The 23,840-nt window shown below is 45.6% G+C and overlaps 1 protein-coding gene across 4 annotated transcripts in view; it reads right to left on the bottom strand.

Annotated features, from left to right (window-relative positions):
- The window catches only part of RBM6 (RNA binding motif protein 6), a 59,755-nt gene that overhangs the window by 16,162 nt on the left and 19,753 nt on the right, over positions 1-23,840 (bottom strand). For all 4 annotated transcript variants that reach the window (XM_042799511.1, XM_042799513.1, XM_042799512.1 and 1 more), the window contains 2 exons: positions 20,820-20,893; positions 888-962 (listed from right to left, as the gene is read on the bottom strand). In XM_042799511.1, coding sequence (XP_042655445.1) covers positions 888-962; positions 20,820-20,893 — 149 coding nt within the window. The remainder of the gene's footprint in view (positions 1-887; positions 963-20,819; positions 20,894-23,840) is intronic.

The following is a 23,840-nucleotide window of genomic DNA, read 5'->3' as shown; positions in this document are numbered from 1 at the left end:
GTCTCTACTTGATCTCTGGAGCGTTGGAAGCACAGATGAGGCACCGAACAACGGCCCTGCTGGCAGCTGGAGTGCATCCAATTAGCCTGGATGAGGGTCTTTGTAGCCCAGTGCGATCCAATGGCCGAGGTGAAAGTCTAACTAGAACTGATCCCTTCCCGCCCTGCTGCAACCTCTTGGTGTGCAGTCAGTGGGAATGCAGGCAGCAACCCTGCCCTTTGCTCTAGCACTCCTCCTCCCCAGCCTACTGCAGCTCAAAGTGCCTCTTCTGGGAGAGCTGCAGGAAGGGCATGGGAACAAAACTGACACCTGGGCAACTGTGCCTCCCCAGACATGGGCCAGTTCCAGTCTGTACTAACTGCTGCCTGGACTTGGACTCATTTCCATGCTTTCTTCCCTGCTGTACTTTTTACACGCAAATCCAGATCACAGGCTCCCACATGAGACAGAGGGCTGGTTTGCACTGTTAGGCTGGTGAAAGTTCTGGTTATCGGGGCAGTGAAGACACTTGCAGTTACACATGTGAACCAGAGTGAAAGCCTGTTCCATTCCAGTTGGAAGAATCACTGTCTCATTTTGGTTTTTAAGGAGAAGGGATTCACACACTATTTTCCCCACATGTTAAAAGGAAACGGCTGCATAAGGACAAAACTGCTCAGTGCATAATACACTGTATAATACCTGTACCAAAGCAACATGCACTCATAGGTGGTACCAAAAACAAGGTAGAGAAAACTACAGAAGTTTAGAAGAGGTATGAGCTTCAGGATGGGTATTATTCTTAAGGACCTTCAGCCACTGAGCAAATATCTAACACTCCTCTCTGCTGCCACTGCCATGAGAGCCAGCAGGGGAAGCACAACACAGCTCTCTGATCGCATACTTACACGTTTGCAGCGCCAAAACTCTGGGCACGGAGTGTACTCAAGGGTCACTTCTTTGCCACCGATCGAAAGAGTTCCCTGTTGAGACAAGGGGGTAAATGACGAATGTGCCCAGCACATGCAGATTCCTCAGAGGCAAAGAAAAGGGTTAAAGCTCTGGTTCCTAAAGGTTTTGCAAGTGAAACAGGGTGAAAGGGGGAGAAAGTCTCCCAGTTCAGTTAGCTGGAGCTTTGCCATGGAAGTGGAAGGGAAACTGCCTGTGCCCTGCTCTAGCACGGGGCTACAACTCTGAGTATTAGCTCCAGAGGAACTAGGCAGAAGAGGCTTTGCCACCTCCCAGGAAGAGCAGCCAGAGTAACCAGAGCAGAAGAGGGAAACTGCTTTGACCTGCTTTTGTCCACATGCTGGAAAGGGGCAGCTGGACAGCCTCCTTCATACCAGCCACCACCAGGCTGGCCTCAAGTCAGCTACTTGAGGAGGAATACAAGGAAAAATGCCACTGAGGTGAGAGAATTTTCATACTTGGGTTAGTCTTCATGTCTCTCATGAAACCCTGGCTTTCCTTCAGAGAAGTATGCCAGCACGTGGCAAGGCCACTGGCCCCACAGCCATCATTGCTGCTGCTCTGCAGCCAGTCCTTGGTGGGGCTGGCCTCGACCTGTGCTGCAGCAGCAGGGGAGCTCCACTGCCTACAAAGACACACTGCTTTCAGCTCCATGCATGACGCTTTGGAGAGATGTCAGGAGCCCAAGGAATCCACATGCTTTGCTGAAATGCATATGATTTAAGGGTGAAATGAAAAGGTAGGTACAAGTCCCCCAGCTCTTGCCCAGAGCAGCCCACAAAAGCAGCACTGGATTCCTGCTGGCTCTCATCTGCTGTGGACAAGAGACCATGCCTGGGCATGCAGGATGCAGGCTGAGCCGCAAATGCACGGAGCCACGAGACATCTCGTGTCACTGGAGGCAATGCCAGACCACGCCGTCTGTTTTTCCCAATACCACAATATAAGACTTGGTGACAGTAATGAGCCTCAGACCCAGGTCTCTCAAGCCACAGGAGAGCAGCTGCTCTTCTGGCCCACTGCAGGATGGTACAGACAGATGTCAGGGAGCTGTAAATGCCCCCAATCTACTTTGGGGACCTCTGGTGAGTCGGAAGCTTCCCAGGTACTCTGACCCAGTAGCCTAGTCACACAAGACCCCCCAAAGCAAACCATGAACACGAGAAAAAAGTTCCCAGAGTTATTATTCAGAAGTCACGATACACCCATGCATAAATTGCTGTGCAGAACATGAGGGAGATGCTAGGGCATATGTAAAGTAGGAGGGAAGAGTTCATGGGAGGGAATCACTCAGTGGCGGTACAACAACAATCCTTTAAGCCCTATGAAAAAATGCAGCAGAAAAGTTGGAGACCAAAGACACTGCCCTGTAAGGTCGGGGTCCACCACCTCCCCTCTCCACAGTCTGCTTTTTATGGACCAGAGCCATCCTGTCCTACCAGGCCTATATGCGTCGAACACTTCAGGGGTTTCCCTTCTGCTGCCCAGCTGTTCAAGCACTGCTTTCCAGCATGGATTTGCCTTCACCTCAAAGAAAGCTGGACCGTTCCTAGACCTTGCTGGCGGCTGCACCCAGAATGGGAATGTTGGTCCTTCTGAGACGGACATGCTCTCACTCCCAGGCAGGGTGCCCATCCCATCCCATCCCATCCCATCCCATCCCATCCCATCCCATCCCATCCCATCCCATCCCATCCCATCCCATCCCATCCCATCCCATCCCATCCCATCCCACACTCAAGGGACGGGCAGTGCCAGGAGAGCAGGCTAGAAACACTCGTGTCTGCCTCAGGACGCACAGGCAGGGAGAGAAGGCAGGGTGCACATCCTCATGAGCAGAGCTGCGGCCACTCCGTGAGCCCACGAAAGTCCTCGGAAACAGCAGCTCCTCAGCAGGCAGCTGTAGCCCTGCCTGTGGGCTGGGGAAACGAGGACAACTAGACTTGAGGACACTTCCTGTGGTGGGGCAATCCATCACACAGCTTCATCCTTCTACCAGCCATTGAGGATAAAACTTGCCAGAAAGACTTAAGATTATTTTTGGGTTTATGGAAAATGTTTTTTAAGTGCATGTGGTGCTGGTCTCTACTGCAAATTCAGTTCTTGGAGACTGCAGAAAGTGTCACTTGCATAATTACTCCCTAATTTCCTTAACACCCTGCTGATTGCCTGCTCACTTTTTCAACAAGCTCTCTCTTACTGATTTCTTCTTGATAAAGTCATTTTCAAGGTTGCAATCATCATTTAACACTCCAAAATGAGTCCTTCATTTATGACACACATTGTCAGGATTCAGTGACTTTAAATTCCTCGTTCCCCTGTTTTGTTACTAGATTCCATCCCAAATATTTTCAGAACCTTTATTTCATCTAGTCCTTGTCACTGCTTATTCTTTTTCATCTATATCTCCTTCCTTTTCTCGGCAAAATGTTCTGGATGATAGTCTAATTTTCAGATCAACACTTTCAATTGAAGAGATCTTCATGAAATCATAAAGATTTTCTGAGAATTTCAGGGAACAGCGCTAAGGGGAAAAAAAAAAAAAAGGTAAGCCCAAGGTATGCCATGTGTACTGTCTGGTACCCAGTCTGTAACAATCTCTTCCATAGTCACGCATTTTATTCTGGACCTATCTCACTGACTCACCTGCACTATGCCCGTTAATTCTCCTTGAGGATTTTCAACATCTTGTACTTCTGAGCAGCTTGGCCTTTTCTTTCTAAATCAGTATGGTACAGAAATGTCTCTCTGGTCCTCCCAGTCAGGAACCTCCCCCTCAAAACCAGCAGTAAACACACAGTTGACTCACCAGTGAAGGGTTTAAAAGACAGCATAGCTCTGCAGACTAGAACACTGAGCTCTCAGCCATGGAAATGCCTAGATTTCCAAGGGCACGAGCAGATTCTACTGTTTTCTCTGAATTGCTAAATTCCTCAAAACACAGAATCAGGACTTTACTGCTGGGAGCAATGATTTATGCTACTGTTCGATATCTTTCAAACACAGTTACACATGTTTTTTCGCTTAGAGGTCTGTTGCAATACTGGATTCTAGTCTAAGTGATACAATTCAATGCAAGCCATTTCAGCTAAAGCTACTAAAAAATCTGCATTATTGCAACTGATAGCTGATGGCCTAGTATGTAAATAGTACTGTCAGTAGACTCTGATCAGCTGAGCAATCCCATCATGCGAGCAATGCCATCAAACCATAAAGCCTGTTTGGAGAACGCACACACAGCAAGTAACAACATCTCAAAGCCCTTTACTGAGCAGGGACAAACCCTACCAGAACAAGTTACTTTAAGAGAGGGAAAGAAAAAGGAAAAATCCCTTAGCCATGATATCCACAGGTGATGAAATCCTTCCAACAGCACTTTGGAGGCTGTGCTTCAGCTGGGCACAAGGTTTCGCACCAAAATTCCAGTTTTACTGGAGCAGTTTCCAAGCACTTTGTCCCCAAAGGCAGTTAAACCAGAAGCACTGAAAGAATATCAGTAAGATCTAAATGGTAAAGGTAAGCCTAACCGTAAGAAAAAAACAGACCACGCTCCTAGCACACATAATGCACACTCGTGAGGTTGGTTTTAACTCATCTCTAGTTTAACCTCTTTGCAGTCGTACTACTTTGGCAAGGAAAGAGCCCACCTCCTGCTCCGAACAGAGCGCAGCTAACTCAGATGGGCAGAAGCTGTGCATGCTACCGAGCAGCGCGGGTACGTGAACACAGATCGCTTGGATCACGCTTCCTAGGGAAGCAACACAGCTCCCGACAGGGCCAGGAGACAGACTGCTGCAGGTCAGGCATGGCACGAGTTACCCACTTCAGCTGCTTATCTGTCAATTAGCATTTATAGTTGGCATGCTGGTATTTTTCATGCTTGTTGACAGCCTTCTAATGATGATGACTGGGGGTTGAGGAGGGGGAGAACTTGCCAAAAAAGTATCTCTATGCTCTCCAAGACCGAGATGACAGAAGAATACAAATCATCAATGTCAAAGTTTTTGCTAACTGTTTCTCTGAAAAAAAATTTAGAGCATCCAAGAATGACCTAGAAAATTTGAAACGTGGAGAGCTTTTGGAGCACAGCACACTCCCTCAAATCAAACCATGCTTCTGCTTTAGCTGAATTTGGCCAAACACTAAATCCTTCAGTAAAATCTCACTTTGGAGCCTCTTAACAATGAGCTGACAGCTCTCCAAGTATTCCACACCATGGGTCACGGTGCTTCAGCAGCAACCACAGGAGCTGCCAAACCGCACGGAGACGTGGATGTAGCAACCAGCGCCGCTGTGGATCGCTGCGGAGGAAGCGTGCTCCGGCTCTTCCAGCGGGATGGTAACCGCAGCCACCGTCCCTTGTCACAGTAAGGCTGTGGGTGCCTGACTCAAGAACTGGAAAAGCAATCGTCAGCCTCGGCTTTACAGATGACACACCTGGAGCGGCACAGGTCATCTTCGGAACAGAATTGAGGCTGAGCTCTGGAGCCCCCAAATCCACAAGGAGTAATAAGACAAAGTTTTCTTCTTGGCTACAATCACAGAGCAGAAACCAAGCGGGTGCAGGGCGTGCCTGCACCACGAGCGAACCATATTCAGATCTCCTCCAGAGGCTGGCTCATGCACAAAACCAAACACCACTTCAGCTAATTATTTCCTCGTATTGTTCATAGTTTGATTAAACAGAAAACATCCGTGCCATGAACTGAAAGGTTCTGGTATCCTTCTTTCTGAGTAATAACCAAGTTGGAAGACTGACATGGCTTCACATGTTAAAAATGAACTGAAAAGATCACTTGCAAACAGATACAAAATTGCATACGAAGATTGTGACAAAAGAATGCTTACAGGCAGCACAGCAAAGCAGTCACATTAAAATACCAGAACTAACCTCGTTTACATGATGCTAATTCAGCCCTCTTATACATATTTACTATAATTAGGATGGTTATTCAAAAATCATTATACACCCATCATTTTAAAATTATTTAAACCTATTAATGACTAGCATTTATTGCCTTGGGGAGCCTCAGATAGCACCCCAGGAGGCAGCCTGGGAATGGAGAGCGAGCCCATGGTGCCAGCAGCACTTCCCAGAACAGTGAGCTCTCACCATCTTCAGGGTATTTTCCAGTCCCGGCCCCCAAACGCACTGGCCAGCACAGCACAGGGAGACAAGCAGCTGACAGCAGAAGTTGGGCTATCTAATTGTAACTGCAAATCAGACTGCTTTCAGGTTTTTCTCCTATTTGAGTATGGATTATAAATGCAAATTTAACAATCCCCAACCGCAACACAATGTAAATTACATAATCACATCCTATTTCACAGGCACGGTTCTCATCTCTGTGCAGACGCTGGAGGGAAGCTGGCAGGGAGACCACAAGGCTCTCTCCCTTAAGGTATTCATTCTTCTTCAGATAAAGCAGGCAGACAGGGTCAGGCACCAAAGGTCCCTCTAGCCCACACATCCCCAGCTGCTCGTGGAATTCAGGAGGCCACAGCTTCCTGGGACACAGCAGAGGGGACACCTGGGAGGATGAGAGACCAGCTGGATATATTTCAAAACAAGATCATCTCAGCCACAGAAACTGGCTTCTCATCCCATTTTTTCCATATGTTGAAGTTTTTATCTCTGAGCTCCTTGGCAGCTGCTCTACAAGGGACTCAACTCTACAGAGCAACAGGCAATACATCTGCTTACCTTTGACAAAAAGCAGATGAGAAAATATGTGAACCCGCAAACCACAATCTATCTGTAATTAAACATTTAGAAAACAGCGTGACAGGGAGATATGAAGAAATGAGAGCAATCCAGCCTGCTGCAGAGCACTGCCTACAGGAACAGCAACTACAAGCAAATTCCTAGCGTAGTGGGACTTTCCCCAAGGCTCTCAGCCCCCTCCTTCTCCAGCTCCCTGAGCCATTTGCACCTCAGGGACTTCTCTTTATGGGCCTGATCTATCAGTGTCCAGTACTCTACTGCTGAGTAGCTGACAGCCAAGGTAGAAGATTCAAGATATGCAGGGAAAAGGCTGGTCTGAGAAGCGGCAGATCCCTGAGGAACGGTTACCTCACCAAGTGGATCCAAACAACCTTGCTGTGTATTATTATTACAGGTCTCTATCAAGACTAACACTGAGATGAATCTTGAGTAAACGTTGTGTTAGTGGTCACCTGGAAAGGAGGATATTTGGCTCCTGGGCATCAGCAATGTTGTGCAGCTGAAAAGCACGTGGCAACACCTCGAAGCATTTAGCAGTAAGGCATTCATTTCAACAGTGACCTGATGCCAACCAGCACGGCACGCTCAGGACTCACCATCTTCAAGGTCAGAGAAGGCCAGAGACTGAGAGCCCAAAGATGTCATCATCAATCCCGAGTTAGCAGAACACAACTTCAGGAACATCACTGATGGGCATATTAAACAAAATCGGCAGTAACACAGAACTGAGGCATTAGGAGGATAACTTAGAGAGTCCTAAAGATGCAGCCACTAAATATAACAGATTAAGATGCTATATAAGGATTATTTTATCCCAGACAGCACTCAGTGCCTCTTTTTCAAACTCCTTTCACACAAAACCCATTACCCACTTGCACTAGAACCACCCACCATGACACACAGGTTTCCATTTCTAGTTGCTCCTGGACAGCCCTCCTCAGGCCTCCCTATCTGCCCGGTTATCCAGGTCATTTGTCCTTCAGCAGAAGGTGCCAGTCTGCATCCTTTAAGTACCTTGTTTCCACAGATACCCCATCTAGCCTGCTGAGACACCTCCAGTTTTCTTCCTACGATTTCTAAATTCCCTGGATACCAGCCATACTCTTTTTAAGTAAGTCCCAGTATCTTTCTACAACTCACCTCCCCCCACTGATAGCCTTTTTGCAAATATACACAGAAATTGCCTTTCAGACTATGCCAGCTCTCTACATTTTATTGCCTGAATTTTGAACTCCAATTCACTTCCAAGTTAGAACTCTCAAAGTGCTTATCTTTTAAACACAGCATTTGCTTCACTTGTCAGCACACTCAGTCCTGCTCTGAGAATACCACCAAAACAGTCGGTACAGACAAGCTCCCAATTACGGCTCCAGAAAGGATAACAGAGTTGTATCGCAGCTTGAGAAAACACGCAATGTGCCTAGGGCTTCACATGCTCCAGGGCCAGCTTTGGGTGGTAGATGATATGAATGGCTTCTGCATTTTACCCTTTAAGGAGATTTCAACACATCTGAAAGTTTTCGTCGATCCAGTGAAGCAAAGCAGACCTTTTACCTGCCACTGAAAGCTCTAACGTCTCCCTGCCCAGATAATTCTAACCTCCATCTTCCCTCACCCCTCTGAAGAGGACATCTTTGCAGACCAACATTGTAAGATCACCAGACAAATATGGACATTTTAAAATGAAAGGCTTTCCTATACAGTACAAAGGGGTCAGAAGAAATTTCAGAGTTCAGACAGTGAGAGTCTGGGGGCATCAGGAGATAACGGCTCAAAGGGGGACAAGTTCTGCACTCTGGTGTTTCTGTCTGCACACTCATTCCGTAACTAAAGAGAAGCATGGATGGTTAAGAACTTATTATGCGGTAAGCTAAAAGGGTCATGCATATGACCTTTAATGGTTGGACTCAATGACCTTAAAGGTCTTTTCCAATTGAAATGATTTTATGATTCTGTATCAAACATTGGTTCCTGTGAGCAAAAAGGTATGAATTGGGTTGAATCCTCTATTTGAAAAGTCTACTTAAACTATCAAAACTTAAGAGTATTTAAATATTTAGCATATCGAATATTATCATTCACAGATGGCTCTGGGGAGGGGTCCGCATGGCTCTGCCTTATCTATATTCCTTTCCTGATTCATTAAGGTCTACCTCCTGGCCACTGTGTTTGAACAACAGCTGCTTCAAAGATTCCTTTGCTCCCAACACAGCGATTTCCCTTCTCCCTCCAAAATGCTGGTCTAGTGTCTGGATATATTTCTCAACGCATTGTTACATAGCTACCTTCTTCCTCAAAGGTCATCTCATCCCATAATGCTGTTAAACAATATAAAGATTAAGCACATTAGCACAATACACTAATCCACCCCAGGACCTTCCTGTGCATTTTCCCCAGGGGTCCTTTACAATTAGCAATGGCTATAAGGAAGCTGGGAGAACAATGAGGAAAGGCCCAGTTCCTTACACACAGACTTAAACCACAATATCAAAACACTAAAGAGCAATCTCAATGCAAAATCATGCTGGAAAAAAGTCAGGCTCTGCCTTAAGGGGGTAAATTTATTGCAAGACAATTCAGCCTATTTGATTAAGCATTTAAAGACCCCACACCCAAACAAAAGTGTGTCCTTTTGCAAGATCATGTAACCACGGGATTACACACCAACTCCAACACTTCTTGACCAGTGTGGTGAACAGAGCAGGATGTTCTGTGCAGCAGCAAACGTTCACCAAGAACATGCCAACTGTAAATGGAGAAGCGAGCAGTCCAGAGGCTCCCCCAGACAGACATGCCTCCAAACTCACTTCTGCATCCACTGAATTGAGCACTCAGAGCCTTCACTGACAATGCTTTCTCTGCAGCCAGTGCTCAGGGAAGCTCCCTGCAGGACAGCCTCTCTAAACCCCAAGCTCTGTGAAGAGGGAGCAGCTCTGTATGAAAAGAGGGTTTTGCCTTTGGAGACTTAATTTCTCAACATCCCCAAATTTCCAGTTAATCGCAAAAGTGGATTCCTGATACTGACTCCAAAAGGGTAAGAGAAAGAACCCTGTCAGCTGCCAGGGGAAATGCACCAGCAGTGCCACACTTACCTGTGCTGTCTCAATGATGATTCCCAGCAAGTCACCATGACCTTGAGGTGGCCTGTCCAAAAGCTAAATCCAGATCCTTAACTGTCACATGTGGACAGAATCACAAGGCATCCAGTGCATCTTCAGGCTGGTGCCTGTACCAATTTCTACATCTGAGCAGCTGCTACCTCTTAAGAGAGCTCTTCTCAGGAGGTGTTTAGACAAGAGCTGCTTTAAACTCTTTGGTCAGTATTTGCCCAAGAAACCTGGCACAGGGTAAGAACAAAAGCTATCTGAGCCTTTTGGAAGGAAATTAGTTTCTCCTGCCAGCCTGGCTTGGGTGCAACAAAACACTAGTGGGTGTCACAGCTCCCCATAGGACTCAGCAGCTCCTTCTTTACAGGGGCACTGAGGTTTAAGAGGCTCATCCAGGCAACTGCATTGCACAATATCCAGAAGTACATCCAGAGCCCTCCTTCCTGGCCAATTCCCAGAACTGCTGAAGAAAGGAGCTTAGTGCCTTGTCAGGGTGCAAGAGGCAGAAGAAGAAACTCTTCTATGTGAATATCCAGGCTCTGAGGCTCCAGCATCTGACCTCAGCTCTTCAGGAGAGCCTAGCCAGAGAGGTGACTGTGCAGGAGATAACCCTGACACCGAGAAAGGAAAAGAATGTGATTCCCTGTTGGGTCAAATGTGCCCCGGCTTGGCTGAATTCCCAAGGGATTGGGAAGGGGAAACAGCATGTACAGACATATCCTTAAACTGTCAGATAAGCAGCACAGCAGTGGGTGGCTCAGGTATCGCCACTTGAACTTCTTGTGGGACCCCAATACCCGGGGGTGTATCAAGCCAGGCGGCTCAGTACAGAGATGGGCCCGTGCAGACCAAGGGCAGGCAGACACGGAGGTGGGCGGCTGCTCACCTCCCGGCAGCAAGCACTGAAGGGCCAGAGGTGATGCTTTCAGCTGCTCCTCTCAGAATCAGACGGATTAGTCCTTCGCCTGTCACTAAGAGGTGGCTAGTCAACATTTTGGAATTCACTTCTTACATTTGATGATGGGCCTGGTACACACCAGAAAGAAGAAAAACAGACAAGCTAAATCAGTGTAATGGGCAAAGAAGCAAGCGGTGGTAGAGGACAAACACCAACCTCACATGGACCAGGCACAGAACGCCTTGTCAGGGGTAAAAAATAAAAACAACAAACCACCTCAGCTCTCTTCTCCAGTGATATCATAAGCTGTGAAGAATCAATCAGGCTTTCAAAAACCTAGGACTAGAGACAGTAAAATACCTTAGTCATGATATCATTAATGTACAGCTTTGCTCTGTGAGACAGCTTCTTAGTGAGACTTCTCAACCTGATTTTATGTGTATGAAAATACATCTTGGGATTCCGAGGACTCAAAATTACTTTCTCTATTAACTCTGCTCCTGAGATCTTTGATGGAAAAGTACATCAAATGTTTGCTTGGGCCTTTACTGCCATCCTGGCTCAAATTGGGTACATGAAGCCCATCTGAATATTGCTAATTTCCTGCTAAGACGTGGACTCTGTATCACAAAAATTAAGATTTCCCCTGCTGTCTATGAAAACGGGAGAGAGTTACTTTTATCCTCTTGTTCTAAAGAAGACAGTTTCAGAGATTTAAATACTTAAATCTCATATTTACAGCCTTATAGCGTTGACCCTCATTAAAGATGTAATTCATTACATGATGCACTTGATTTTAGACCCCTGTCCTTTGGGGGATCTACTTCTGGAAGCTGTCTGTTCATCCTGTGGAAGACATAACTAAACTTACAGGTGGACTGAAGTGATGGAGATGCAGGACACTTGGATGCAACATCTGGTAGCTGTCAAGAAATACACACAGTGCGACAGCACAGCAAAGCAGACCTTAAGGCAGAATGCTACTTTACATCAGATGCTTCACTGTACAGCTTCTGCCTCTGCAGAAGCCAGGAGGAACTTTCTACATCCCTCTTGTCTCCTCGTACAAAATGGCATCAGGATTTTCCCCCCTTGCCCTCTTCTGGGGGCAATTGCAGCCAGATTCAGTAAGCTGGTCACAGTGATACTGAGGACTTCTCAGTTCCTGTCCCATTCCTGCATGTTGGGTTAAACAGGTCACCAGATATGATGCAAGAAGAAAGTCTCCCCCTCTGAAACAAGAGAGAATGAGGGGAAGTTTGTGTCTTTCCTTGGACATGTAGAGGGCTGTTGTCTGCCAGCACCCTCAGTGCTCTTCCACCTAATGTGTTTTCTTGTCCTGCACAGACACAGAACAGCAGCAGTGCTCCTGATCTCTGATCCTGTAGCACGCAGTGCTTCTTGCAATCTCTGTAGGTATTAACACTTCAGTAAGGGTCTTTAAGGTGCCCTGTGGTTTGCAGGGGAATGGGGCAGATAATAACTGTGCATTCTTCTGTGTTAAATACCTGCTCCCTTGTTGCCTACGGTTGATGGATAATGATACAAAAGTCCGCTCAGGCATGTCAGACCCCATTTTCCACTGTAATCATGTTTCATTTCTAGTCAGGAACATTAACAGCCCAGTTACTGTCAGATAGAAACAGAAATTCAGAAGTAAAAGTTGCTCTGATCTTGAATCTTCAAACTTGAAACATCTGAATTTAATCTTTTACTTGTGTGAGCCTCATAACCTGAGCAGAAAATGGCAAAATTCAAGGGACAATTTTCAGATGTACCCCAATTCAAGGTAGCCAAACTTCCATGATTTACATTGCAAAAGTCCAACACAAACTCAGCTGGGGAGAAAACAGACTAAAATCCACATCTGAAGGGAATTCCAGCTCTCTCTCACTATCATAACCATAGTTATGCAAAAATATACATCATTTCTGCAGAAAAGCAGGTAGACCATTGCTCTTTTAAAAGAAGGAAAGAGTGCTTCTTCATTCCTTCACCCCAGGGAGTGTTTAGTTTGACTTTTTTTTTTCAGCCTCTAGACTCAACCTTTTACCTCCCTGTTCCAGCAATTCAACATCAACAGTGCACCAAGGAATGGAAAAGCAGCCACCATTGAGATAGCATAAAAGCATGAACGAACAGTTCTGATGCTGAAGTTAACAAAAACAACTCATCAAGCAAAAACTGCAACAACATTTTGGTGTGCTCCCACTTATCAAAACAGTCCAGATGGAGTCTTAGTGCTATAATCTGGCTCATACACTTGTAAAACATAACTGGTGTTCCCCTCGACGTTGCTGAGATTGGGCTGAGAAGGACCACTGTCTTGTTCAGTGACAGGTTTTGTGTAAACCATTACGGCAAAACCATGATAGAAAATGGTCTTGCTCTGGAAACAAAAACTATGGTGTGCTCCCTGAGATGCCTTTATTCATATAAACTGAACCCATATAGACATTTCCCTCCCTTTGCCTCCGTATCTCCTTTAAGTAACTTCAGTCATACCATCAGCACCATCCACTTCTAAGTGTACAGAAGGAATTTCTGAGAGCACATCTGCAGCTCTGTTGGCCACCAGCTTACTTAAAGGATGAATTCAAAAGCAGCAAAGCAAACTAGTGGCATGAGTCCTATTAACCTTCATATAAGAGCTTGATTGAGGGATTTTACATCTTAATCCAAAACCACCTTTTGACCATGTACACAACCTACCAATTGTGGCAACACACTATCTATCCTACAGCTGATTTACCATACTCCTTTGAAGCACTCTGAGACTACAATGATAAACACCTTCCTAACAGTTAAACAAGAATGTATTCAGAGTTTCTACAGATCTTCGTAGAAAATCAACCAACCATGAAGGCGAACACAATAAAAAACATACAATCTGTGAGTAAGAGCAGCTGGCAGTAAAACATGGCTCTTCGTTTTAAGGTGGATCTGCACCTATATGTAGCTTCTGTGACTAAGATCTTCTCATTGTCACACAGCTGTTCCACTAACACATTAGGAGGAGAGCACCCGATAGCTACACAGACAGGGTAGCATCTGTATCCTGCATATGCATCCAACAACTACTTCAAATCCTTTCTAACTCAAGGCAAAATCTCACCTACAAATGAATTCAGAGGGTGAGTGTGCCAGATGCCGTGCCACTCAGGAAAACACTTCACGTGTTGACAATGACTGAAACAAAGCTATTTCTTACACATTGCTCTGCCAGTGAGTGCTCTACAATACAACTTTACCCCTCCAGAAGGGGCAGAAAGCAGACTTCTCTGTAGTACATGTTGCACTTCATATTCATAACCAAAAGGTTTCAAGTACCCCCATTTTTACAACAGTCATGCTGGGCATGACCAAAGGTCCAGTTGCCCAACGGTGGTTCCTCACTTCAAGCCACCAGTGTAGGGAGTATCCACCCCCACGCATCTTTGGGTGCTGCCCAGCGGCACGTGGTACCCAAGAGGAGTGAGTGATGCACTGCAAGTACTGGTATATCACATCATACGATCAATCAGCCTGAGGACTGGACGCTTCTCTTGGCAATCAACTCATGGAACAAGTTATTTAAACAAATTTCAGGAAATCACATTATTCCTTAACATGTGCCAGTTCAAGCTCCTGACACCAGAAATAGAACAGAGAAAAAACTTGATTAACAAGGCATTTGAGATCTACAGGGAAAGAAAGGGTATTTCAGAGACACATCATCACACAGATTTGTTGATGTCAACCAGCAAAAAATCCCAACAAACCCATAACCAGAACACAAATGCCCAGGGGCCAGAGAGAAAGAAGTTTCATTTTAGAGAAGGGTAGGGAGGGATGCTTTACATGGAACAACCTATTTATACAGCACCCCAAACGAACTTCAGCACATGAAATAGATAAATCAGAAATATACAGCAATATTTGAGACCTGAGTTAACCCTGCTGGGCCAGACGTCTCCAGAAGCAGCCAGAGATACTAAGGAAGTCCTGCTTAAGCATCTGCTGCACACTCTAAGCAGCTCACCCAGAAGCTGTCCTCTGGGACAATCCCATTGCAGAGCAGCAGTTCAACAGCAGCAAACACATACAATCCTCATCACATGGGTAAGGTGAGGGTAAGGGAGAAAAGGAGGAAGGAAAAAAGAACAGTATTTTGGAATACAAGCAGGAAGGTAGAGGGACATGGCAAGCTGAGATCACACAAATAGAGCAAGAAGATGCTGCTTCACAGCTCTTCCAGTTAAAAGTGCACGTCTAAAATAGGTTGATTAGCATGGTTTGCTTCCTGAGGCAAAGCAGGACAGAGCTGCCAAGAAGGTGGCTGTAGTCTTTTTATCTGGGTAGGGCTAGAAAAAACACATTGATGGGCAGCTACCACTGGCTGAAGGAGGAGCGTGTGAAGTCTTTGGCAGAAGATCTCTTATGACCTCCTGTGCCAAAGGAAGAAAGAGAATTCACACAGCTTGAAGAGTTGAGATGACAGAAGATGTTGAGATGACAGAAGAGAAGATGGTCCCAAGAAGTATTTTCAGTACCAGAATTTTTTGGCAGTTACATTTTACAACAGAACACACCCTTCTCTGCACAAGGAAGGTCTCTGTGGCACGCAGAGATTAAGTCAGTCCTTCTGAACAGAAAAGCAGACAGTGCATTTATCACAACATCACTGCAGGATATACACGTGTACACCCACACACCCAGCCCCATCACAGGTCGTCGCAGGCAGATCCGACTGCTTATTCACAAGCAAGTGCCTGCCCAGCACTAGGAGCCTCCCACTGCAGACTTCCATACAGATCTGAGGCTTACAACTCCAGTTAAATGACGGTACGATGCAGTGATTAGTGAGACACAAGTGGGAATGAACAAATGATTGACTCAACATGTCAAGCCCCGGTGATGTAAGACCAGGGTGAGCTTGTGACAAGGTCACACACTGAATGAGACACAAAAAAAACACCAAATCAGCTCTGCTGCCTGGAAATCCACTCATCTAATTACAAAGTAGCCTACGAAGGGAACTTTCCATAGGTCACAATGACTCCATAATGTGCATATTTCCCAGATCATTAGGAAGTTTACAGAAGAAACACTGCCTAGATATACAAGCCTTTCTCTTTTCTATACACACACTCAAAGTGGAAGACTCCAAAAGGTTAATACTAGAAGCCACACAGTCAAAAGCAAGACAGGTTTAATAAGGAACAAAAAAGATGTGTGCTGATGATGCAACCTGAGCAAAATCCACACAACTAATATACAACAAGAAAAGCAGAAGATAGTGTCAGCTGATAATCCAAGGAGGACATATCAAAAGCAAGACCATCTTTAGCACTCTTGGCCTAACATGCAACCAAATTTCAGTGTATTTGTGGACACATTCCACTGCCACCACCACCCTCAACAGCAGGCTAAAGCTAAAGAGATGGAGTGACATTGTCAAGCAATGATGGATACCAGACAGCCTGTGACAATACACTTGAGGCAGGTGTCATCTTCCGTTACAGGGGGCATTTTGCAGATTCTAGAAAAAAATGCCAGACTCCACAACTTGTCATATCCTACCAAAAGCAAAACAATTATTTTTGATGTTTGGACACACATTTTCTCTTACGAATTGCAACACACTCCTTGCACCACAGGCTTCAATAAATATTCTCAGGCTACAGGCCACCAGAGCGAATGTATTCTCAGGATAACCACAAGCTCCTTCTGTATTTAAATGGGAAGCCATACAGAGTTGTGACTGGTTACTGCAAATGTTTTCAGGACAGAAAGTCCTAGGCTTTGCCTGCTTGTCACAGCATCTCGTGGATTTTAGCACCAACAGCTACAGTGAAAAGCCTGTGAAGTCTGATCTGTACCAGAAGCTATGTTCACACTAAATGCAGAAAAGCACTGCAGTGAATGGATAAAAGGGGACAGGCTCAGAACAGGAGAAACACACAGCTGGTGCTTCCAGTTGCATGGTGGTGGGATGTGCTCAAGTAAAGTGATCACCCACAAAATCCAGTAAGCATCCTCTTACCCTCTCCAGCAAGAAGCAAGCAGGGAACGGAGGTGTCGCAGTGCTCAGCGAGCTGAACCAGGACAGCACAGCAATGCAGGGGAAACCGCTCTCTGAAACGTGCCGGTTTCAGTACAGTAAGGGACAAGAGCAAGTCCTGGAACAACCACTGTAGCACATGCCTGGAGACCTCCACAATAATATACAGAGTACGTATTTTTCAAACTTCATGCTATAGCTCTCCCATTTTTGCCCTCTTACTTAAGAAACAGGAGAAAAGGATTACGAAGATGTTAGTTACTAGCAACAAAAGCTAGGAAATATCCCGCTGCCAGTGTTGCCAAGTTTGAGGCCTGAGAGGATTTGGAGACAATACTACATAGTCAGTCAAGACTAACAGTTTTCTCCTAAGCTTGAAAAAAGCTTCTTCTGCTTCCATATGTATAACAGCCAGCTCCACACCTCAGCTAAGACAGTAAAATATCCGGGCAGCAGAGACGGGATCTCTCCGTTTCTCCTCCTTCACCTGCCTTCATGATCCGTGACAATACAAGAAGGGTACTTCATTTTCCACCTGATTTTCTTGGGCCCAATGACAAGCTTATTACATGTGTTTTTTCTGCAGATGAAGGAGGAGTGCAAGAGAGAATTCATGTACTCAGTGGGATCGCAACACATATGGAGAACAAGAGATGTGGGATGTATTCCCAAAGTTGTCTCCCAAGAAAGCAGTCTGGTGGCCCCAGACGGGAACGCTACTACACCATGGGCTACACCAACCCTTAATACAAAGAAAATGCAGTAAGATAAATGGCACACCACACTATGACCTCACAAAATGAGAATAAAGGAGGGAAATATTATCTGGGAGAAGCCATGTGACTTAGCAGACAGAAACCCCATTTTGCATTCAAAATACCTGTGCCTCGCCAAAGAAAAAGCAGCTCAGCTCAGACAGAAAAGAGGTCTCCTCTCATAAAAGTCAAACGACAGCCAACTTCTAACAAGAGACCAAGAGGAGCATCACAACCATCAGGCTGCAACCAAGGGCTGCACCCATGTTCTGCAAAACGACTCAACAGCCCGTCTGCCCGACTGGGGCAAAGAGCCTCCCCAGACCAGCAGGAGAGCTGGCAGCCGGCGCCTCGCCCAGCCAAACCTGCCGCCCAACGCCTCGGCATAGTGAGAGCAGCAAGCCATCACGTTTCCTTCCACATACGTCAGATGGACCCTTGAGCTGTCATAAATTGCCAACGCAACGATCAACAAGGCAAAGCAATTAATAAGGAGGGCATTTTCATTACTTTAGCTGCAGCAATTAATACAAGCAGAATGAAACTCTCCTACCGAATTAGGGCAACGTAGAAGATGGATGTTTCCTTATCACAATGTACTTAACAGAAAGCCCCCTCAAACCTTAGCGGTCACATACACATGCTAGGCTTACTGAACGGAGGGAGTTGGACCTGGTAAATCTGTAGTTAGCAAATTTGGGAACGATTTGAAGTGGGTGCTGGTCTGTGCTGAGTAAAACAAAAGGATTTCACAATATAGGAATTAGACAATATAGGGATGCAGCAAATTGTTCTTCAGGCAGGGGCAGTTAAACAGACATTAAACAGCATCAAAAAACGCTGTCTCTGCGAAAGCTATTTATTCTCAGCCTACAGAAGACTGAGAAAGAGACAGGTTGACTAGTGATGGACTAGGAAGCCACTGTGGGCTGACACTGTTTTGCTATTTATGCTCTCACAAGCGACTGAATTTGACAGGGATAGCTGATAACCTTCTGAAAATAACTGAACTATCAAAGAATCTACGTCTTAACTAACATAGGTTTTGGGTTTTTGTAGCTTGTAAAAATGTAGATTAATTCTCAATCTAAGGAGATAATCTTACAGCTCTACCCTGCAAGATATTAAAATGGGATATCTACTGTCTAAGGACAACTGAACTGCACAACTCTCCGAATATCTCTATTTGGGTTTTACTGAGAAATTAAAAGTCAGCTCCCTCCTTTGCAGTAGGTCAGATACAAATATTACTACTGCTTTTTTTTTTTTTTTCCCTTTAATTTAAGTAATTAGAAGGCCTTTTTTTTTTCATATTCATTCAAGAGCAAATTCGATAAATTAATCTATGTGGGACAATCCAGAGGTTACAACTCTCCTGACCAAATTCATATAGCTTGGATCACCCCAAAAAGCACACTTCTTGCTTCACTAATTACAAACTACTGTAGCTCTACCAAAACACAGTGAAGATTGGCACTTGCAGGCCCCTCCAACCACTCCATCTTCCAGGTTTCCCCTGCACACACACAGAGCCGCCACTTAGAGCAGGAAGGAAAACTGGAAAACTTCACACCCTATCTGGTTTTGACACGCCCCTGTGCAGGGCTGGGACCATCACCCCACTGCTAGCAGGGTTCTGGCAGCACCCTGCCTGAATGCTGGAAGGAAAACATGGTAAAAAATTATCCAGCCTGAAAGGCCTGCTATAACTGTTGCTGGGGAGGGTCAATGTAAGCAGCAGTTGAACGCCAGCCAGAACTTCTTCAGGTGCATGGTGTACAGTGATTTACTAGGCATGTCTAGGCACTCAGTTCAGTTTAAGGACTGGTGCTTACAGGCTCTTTGCTGTAGCAATGGACCAAATCTGATCAAGTGACACACCTGTCCAAGTACACAGGGATGCTTCAAACGGGAGAAGGGACAAAGCAGGCATCAGCAACAGAAAAAAGAGGAATTTCCAAATTCCCAGGTATTTGGGAATTGCTCTCGTGTAGGGAGACGTTATTTCATGTGGGCAGAATTGTGGAGAGAACATGGAGAGGCATTTGGTTAAAAGGAATGTCATACATAATTACAAATTCCTCAGTGTCAACAAAATAAATTGGGAATTGTAGCAACACTGAAGGGGAAATAAAAATTGTCACAGATGTTAAAAATATTAATTAATTCTGGAGCCTTCTCTCTCTGTGCTCACCACCACCACCCCAGTGGGAATGCACCAGGCTCTTTCCCAGCAACAGAATTATTTCTGTAGAACATTTTTGTACGTTGCAATACCTCTGTAACTGAAAATAGAGGCAAATGTGAGCACTTAGTGGGACCTCTGAAACCCCAGCTGTGAAGACTCATTAACTGTAAGTACATTTTTGCAGATGCACAGCTCTGAATTTGACTCATGACTCTCCTCCTGTGACAGCAAGACTTGGGATTCAGGTAAAAAGGCTTTAGATAATTGATATGGATCCTTACTCAGGCCAATTAGGAGGAAGAAGGCAGCAGAGAGGAGATTTAAGGGATATAGTGAAGGAAGGGGGATCAATCATTAGTGTTTTTTCTTGCATGATCCACCACCTGCAGTTCCAAGACACAGAGAGGGTGGTATGAGATGGGAATCTACGTTTTGTCTAACAAATTTTATGCATCTTGCTCTTGTATGGCGGACAACAGCTCTAGCCTCAAACATCAGGTCAGAGTAAAGGCTCCCCTTGGCCACTTCTTCACTGGGGATTTAAGCCCTTTTACATTTTTAAGGGCTGGAACCATTCAGATTTACCAGGCGCAACTGCACGTAGGGTAGTCCTCATGTTTGCAGCTCCAGCTTGCCAAAGGACAAGGTAGATATGGGGGAGACGCACAATTAAGAATCTCTCCCACTCACAAGGCATATGGAAAAGTGGAGCGTGCAAGTCATAGCTGACTCAGAGCTGCAAACCAGAGGCCTCACCTACAGTCACATGTGTATGTGTGTGTGCACGCACAGCCGGGGGAAGCATTTAATGCTAGCAGAGCTCTTTCTGACTGGGTTTCAGTGTGAGTAGAAAAGCATCGGGGCCAAAACCTGCGTTAGGCGTCTGTCAGCCACCAGCCTCTGACTCTAGCCAGTGTGCCAACATACACTAGGGAGGAGGGCAGACCGTTTGGTGTCCAGCAGCGCTTTCACACTGGCATTTCTAAGCCTTTTACAAGTTTCTGGAAACAACATTTAAACCTCGGTGTTATGTATTATACAAGAACAGATCTTCCTTTGAATGGTTCAAAAAAAACCTCATTGGCTTTCCACCACCCCACCAAAAAAAAAAATCTTTAAAATCTTCTAGCAGCATTGACCGAAGTGTAAAGCAACCTGGTTGGCTTCCATGCATCCGATGGCCTCTTCCAAGAGTGAAAACTCCACGCAGACATAGCCATAGTCGTAACCTGGGGACAGCATTTAAATACAGACGGGAGTCATGTTAGTGCCTTGTCATAAAGAAAGCCACATTAAATATTCAATTTCCCTTTCCCTCCAATGACAAACCCCCTAACCACCACCCCTCTACTCCAGAATGAAAAGGAGAGAAATCAGGGACTAGCTGGATGATGATTAACTGTGCAGTTTATCATGAATGTTAATAGTACAGTGTTCCCACTTCCCCTTACACAACCCAGTGACAGGCACACCCTTCCTTAGGGCAAGAAATAATTGCTTTTTTTTTTTTTTTTTAAAGGCATAGTGATTTTCCATTGCTAGTTTCACATTTTGTGCTACCTTGGAGGCAGTGCTCTCCAAAGCAAGCGTTGATAAGTCATTTCAAAGCACCTTGCTGCAAATGTATTTTACATGAATAGCCAGCATTTTAACTGGGCAATATTTCAGAAGGAACTAACATGATTCCTTTCCCTTTGATACTTTTCCTTCAACACCTGCTTACTTTTGAAGTCCAATTGTATTATGAAAAAGTACAGCAGAGCAGGAATGAGAACTCCAACCTTCTCATTTTGGTATAGATGCTATTGCACGTGTAACAGGAGGGTGTGGGAGCTTAAGTTTAGATGCAAGAAACTAGGGAGCCTTTACTCTTCTCACTCCTTGGAAAGCTGACATCTCAGTCAGTGTCAGAAGGGACCCACTGATCCAACTGGGTACTCCAGTTACCTGTGCTTAAATGTTATGTCCCCCAGTAAAGTGCAGGGTGAACACTACAGAAGATAAGACCATCCTAAGAGCCATCCTTGATGTTGAAACTGTCTCCAGGAACTGAAGCGCTGAGGTACAACCTGAAGTCACAACCTCATCCTTCACATGTCAATGCCACCTCACACCAAACACAGTGTTTTCCAGGTGACCATGGGCTGAGATGCTTCTACAGGGACAAACAGCGAGAAGAAACACTTGGTTCCCTCCTCCTGCTGCACTTTTGGCTGGTTAGGAGTGAGAGGAAAGCCAAGCTGGATGTGGTTTGTACCATTTTATGCACGTAGCTGTCCTGGTGAAGAGCTTGTCTCCTCTCCTAGAGGTGCACATCTTAACACTGTTATCTCCAAACCAGGCATGTATCTGGTTGCTATCACTTCTCTCAGACAAGGCATTCCAGACTGCTGGAGAGCAGCCCCATCTCCCCTAAGCTTATGCCAAAGAACATCTGCTGCACCCTCCAACTTCTCCTTCTCTGCTTCTTTTAACTTCTTGGTACTTAACCACATCAGAGACAAGGCCGTACAAAACTGTTTCATCATCAAACCCTACTGATTTTTATATTTTTTTTATCCTGGGAGCTCTTTGGACACTGTTTTAACAACACAATCCTGACTTTGTACATTTGCCTTCATATCGAGACTCCAATTTGTATGAAGCTCCTCATCCACCTCACAAAGGAATTTATTCCCCTTCCCCATATTATTTTAGTCAATATAATTACACTAGAGGGAAATTTATCAATCTGGGTGCTTTTCAGCTCGGTGAAAGACGCAGGCCAGCAGCACACCATCTGTGGTGGAATGCAGCTAAAGCCATTTGCTATTCTTACATGAAGTGGGCACCTGGAACTAGAGGTATGGTTTCAGCTGGCAGGATCGACAGAAGCAAATTCACCCAGTTGTTCCCACAGCACCCATTCTGCTCTGCAGTTTCAGCCACACTAAATCACATTTTGAAAATGAAGCAGTTCTCCCCTCTGCAAAAGAGCGCTGCTCTCCAGGAGCAGTGCTGCCCCTTGCTGGGAGACTATTTTGCATTCTGGGCAGACACCTCTGCTACTTCACATTACAGTGTGCAGGCTCACATGGTATATTTGAAAGTCTTACTCGAATCCAGAACTCCAGAGTCACTTCTTTCCCTCCTGTTTAGAAAAGGGCTGTATGAATTATATTTGTCAGCCTGTAAGGCTCCTGATTCCCCTTCATGGAGAGGATTTTTGAAAGCTGCTGTAATCAGATCAGGGGGCTATCTTATTTCCATGTGCATATGAAGTAGGGGGTCTCCTGACAGACAGAAAGCAAGACTGCAGAAGTTTTCACTCTATTTGCTCTACAATGAGAGGCAGTTTACATCCCAGTCCTCATGAAGGGAATGAGTGGTTTAGATGTGGGTTTAATCCAGCATGACACAACTGAGAGTGCAACGCTGAATGTTATATTGTAGATACAAAAGCTGAGATGCTTGGAGGAATGTACAGTAGAGGATCGTTCCAAGTATTACACAGAGACAGTTAAGGGCAAGACCCACACATTTCTTCTGAACTTTCTTACCTCTGCCCACCCCCACCAAACTCAAACACCACCAACACCACCACCCTCCCCATAAGCATAGCTGCAGTATCAGGTACAATGAGAACCAAACCCAGAAACTGTGTCCTCATATCCTGCCAAAAAGCAGCTTCGGGCCAGATGTTCAGCTCTTGTGGTCAGGTTGCAGAGGGACGCAGCGTGCTGCAATTCACTGCGAGCTGTCCTTGCACAGGCAGCACCAAAGTAGTGACGCAAGAAGAGAGCAGCCTGGAGCTGCTGCTCCACTCCAACCGCTGACGGAGATCTGCGGGGGCTTGACACTTTCCCCCCACCCCCAGGGCCAGCCCTTCGCAGAGACCTGACAAGCACACTCAGCACGCGAGAACTACAGAGTAACGTCAGCCTTGGACGGCAACGGCACCGCTGCTCTGACCCCCTGCCCCCAGCTCCACCAGAGCATCCTTCCATTTTAGACCGTGATGGAAAGGCCACCGAAATGGAGGCCCATGGAACAACAGTGCTGCTACAGAGCACCTTCCAAACACAATATTCGCTGCTTTTTTCACGATGAGCAAAAATCGCATTACCCAGAGCACAAGGCTCAAAACAAGCCCAAGTGACTTGAGACTGGCTCTTAGGGGCAGCAGCTATAGAGGCT

Source organism: Tyto alba, unplaced genomic scaffold (assembly GCF_018691265.1).
Source record: "Tyto alba isolate M040663 unplaced genomic scaffold, T.alba_DEE_v4.0 Super-Scaffold_3, whole genome shotgun sequence".
Classification (NCBI taxonomy): Eukaryota; Metazoa; Chordata; class Aves; order Strigiformes; family Tytonidae; genus Tyto; species Tyto alba.
This window is presented reverse-complemented; position numbering and strand designations above follow the sequence as displayed.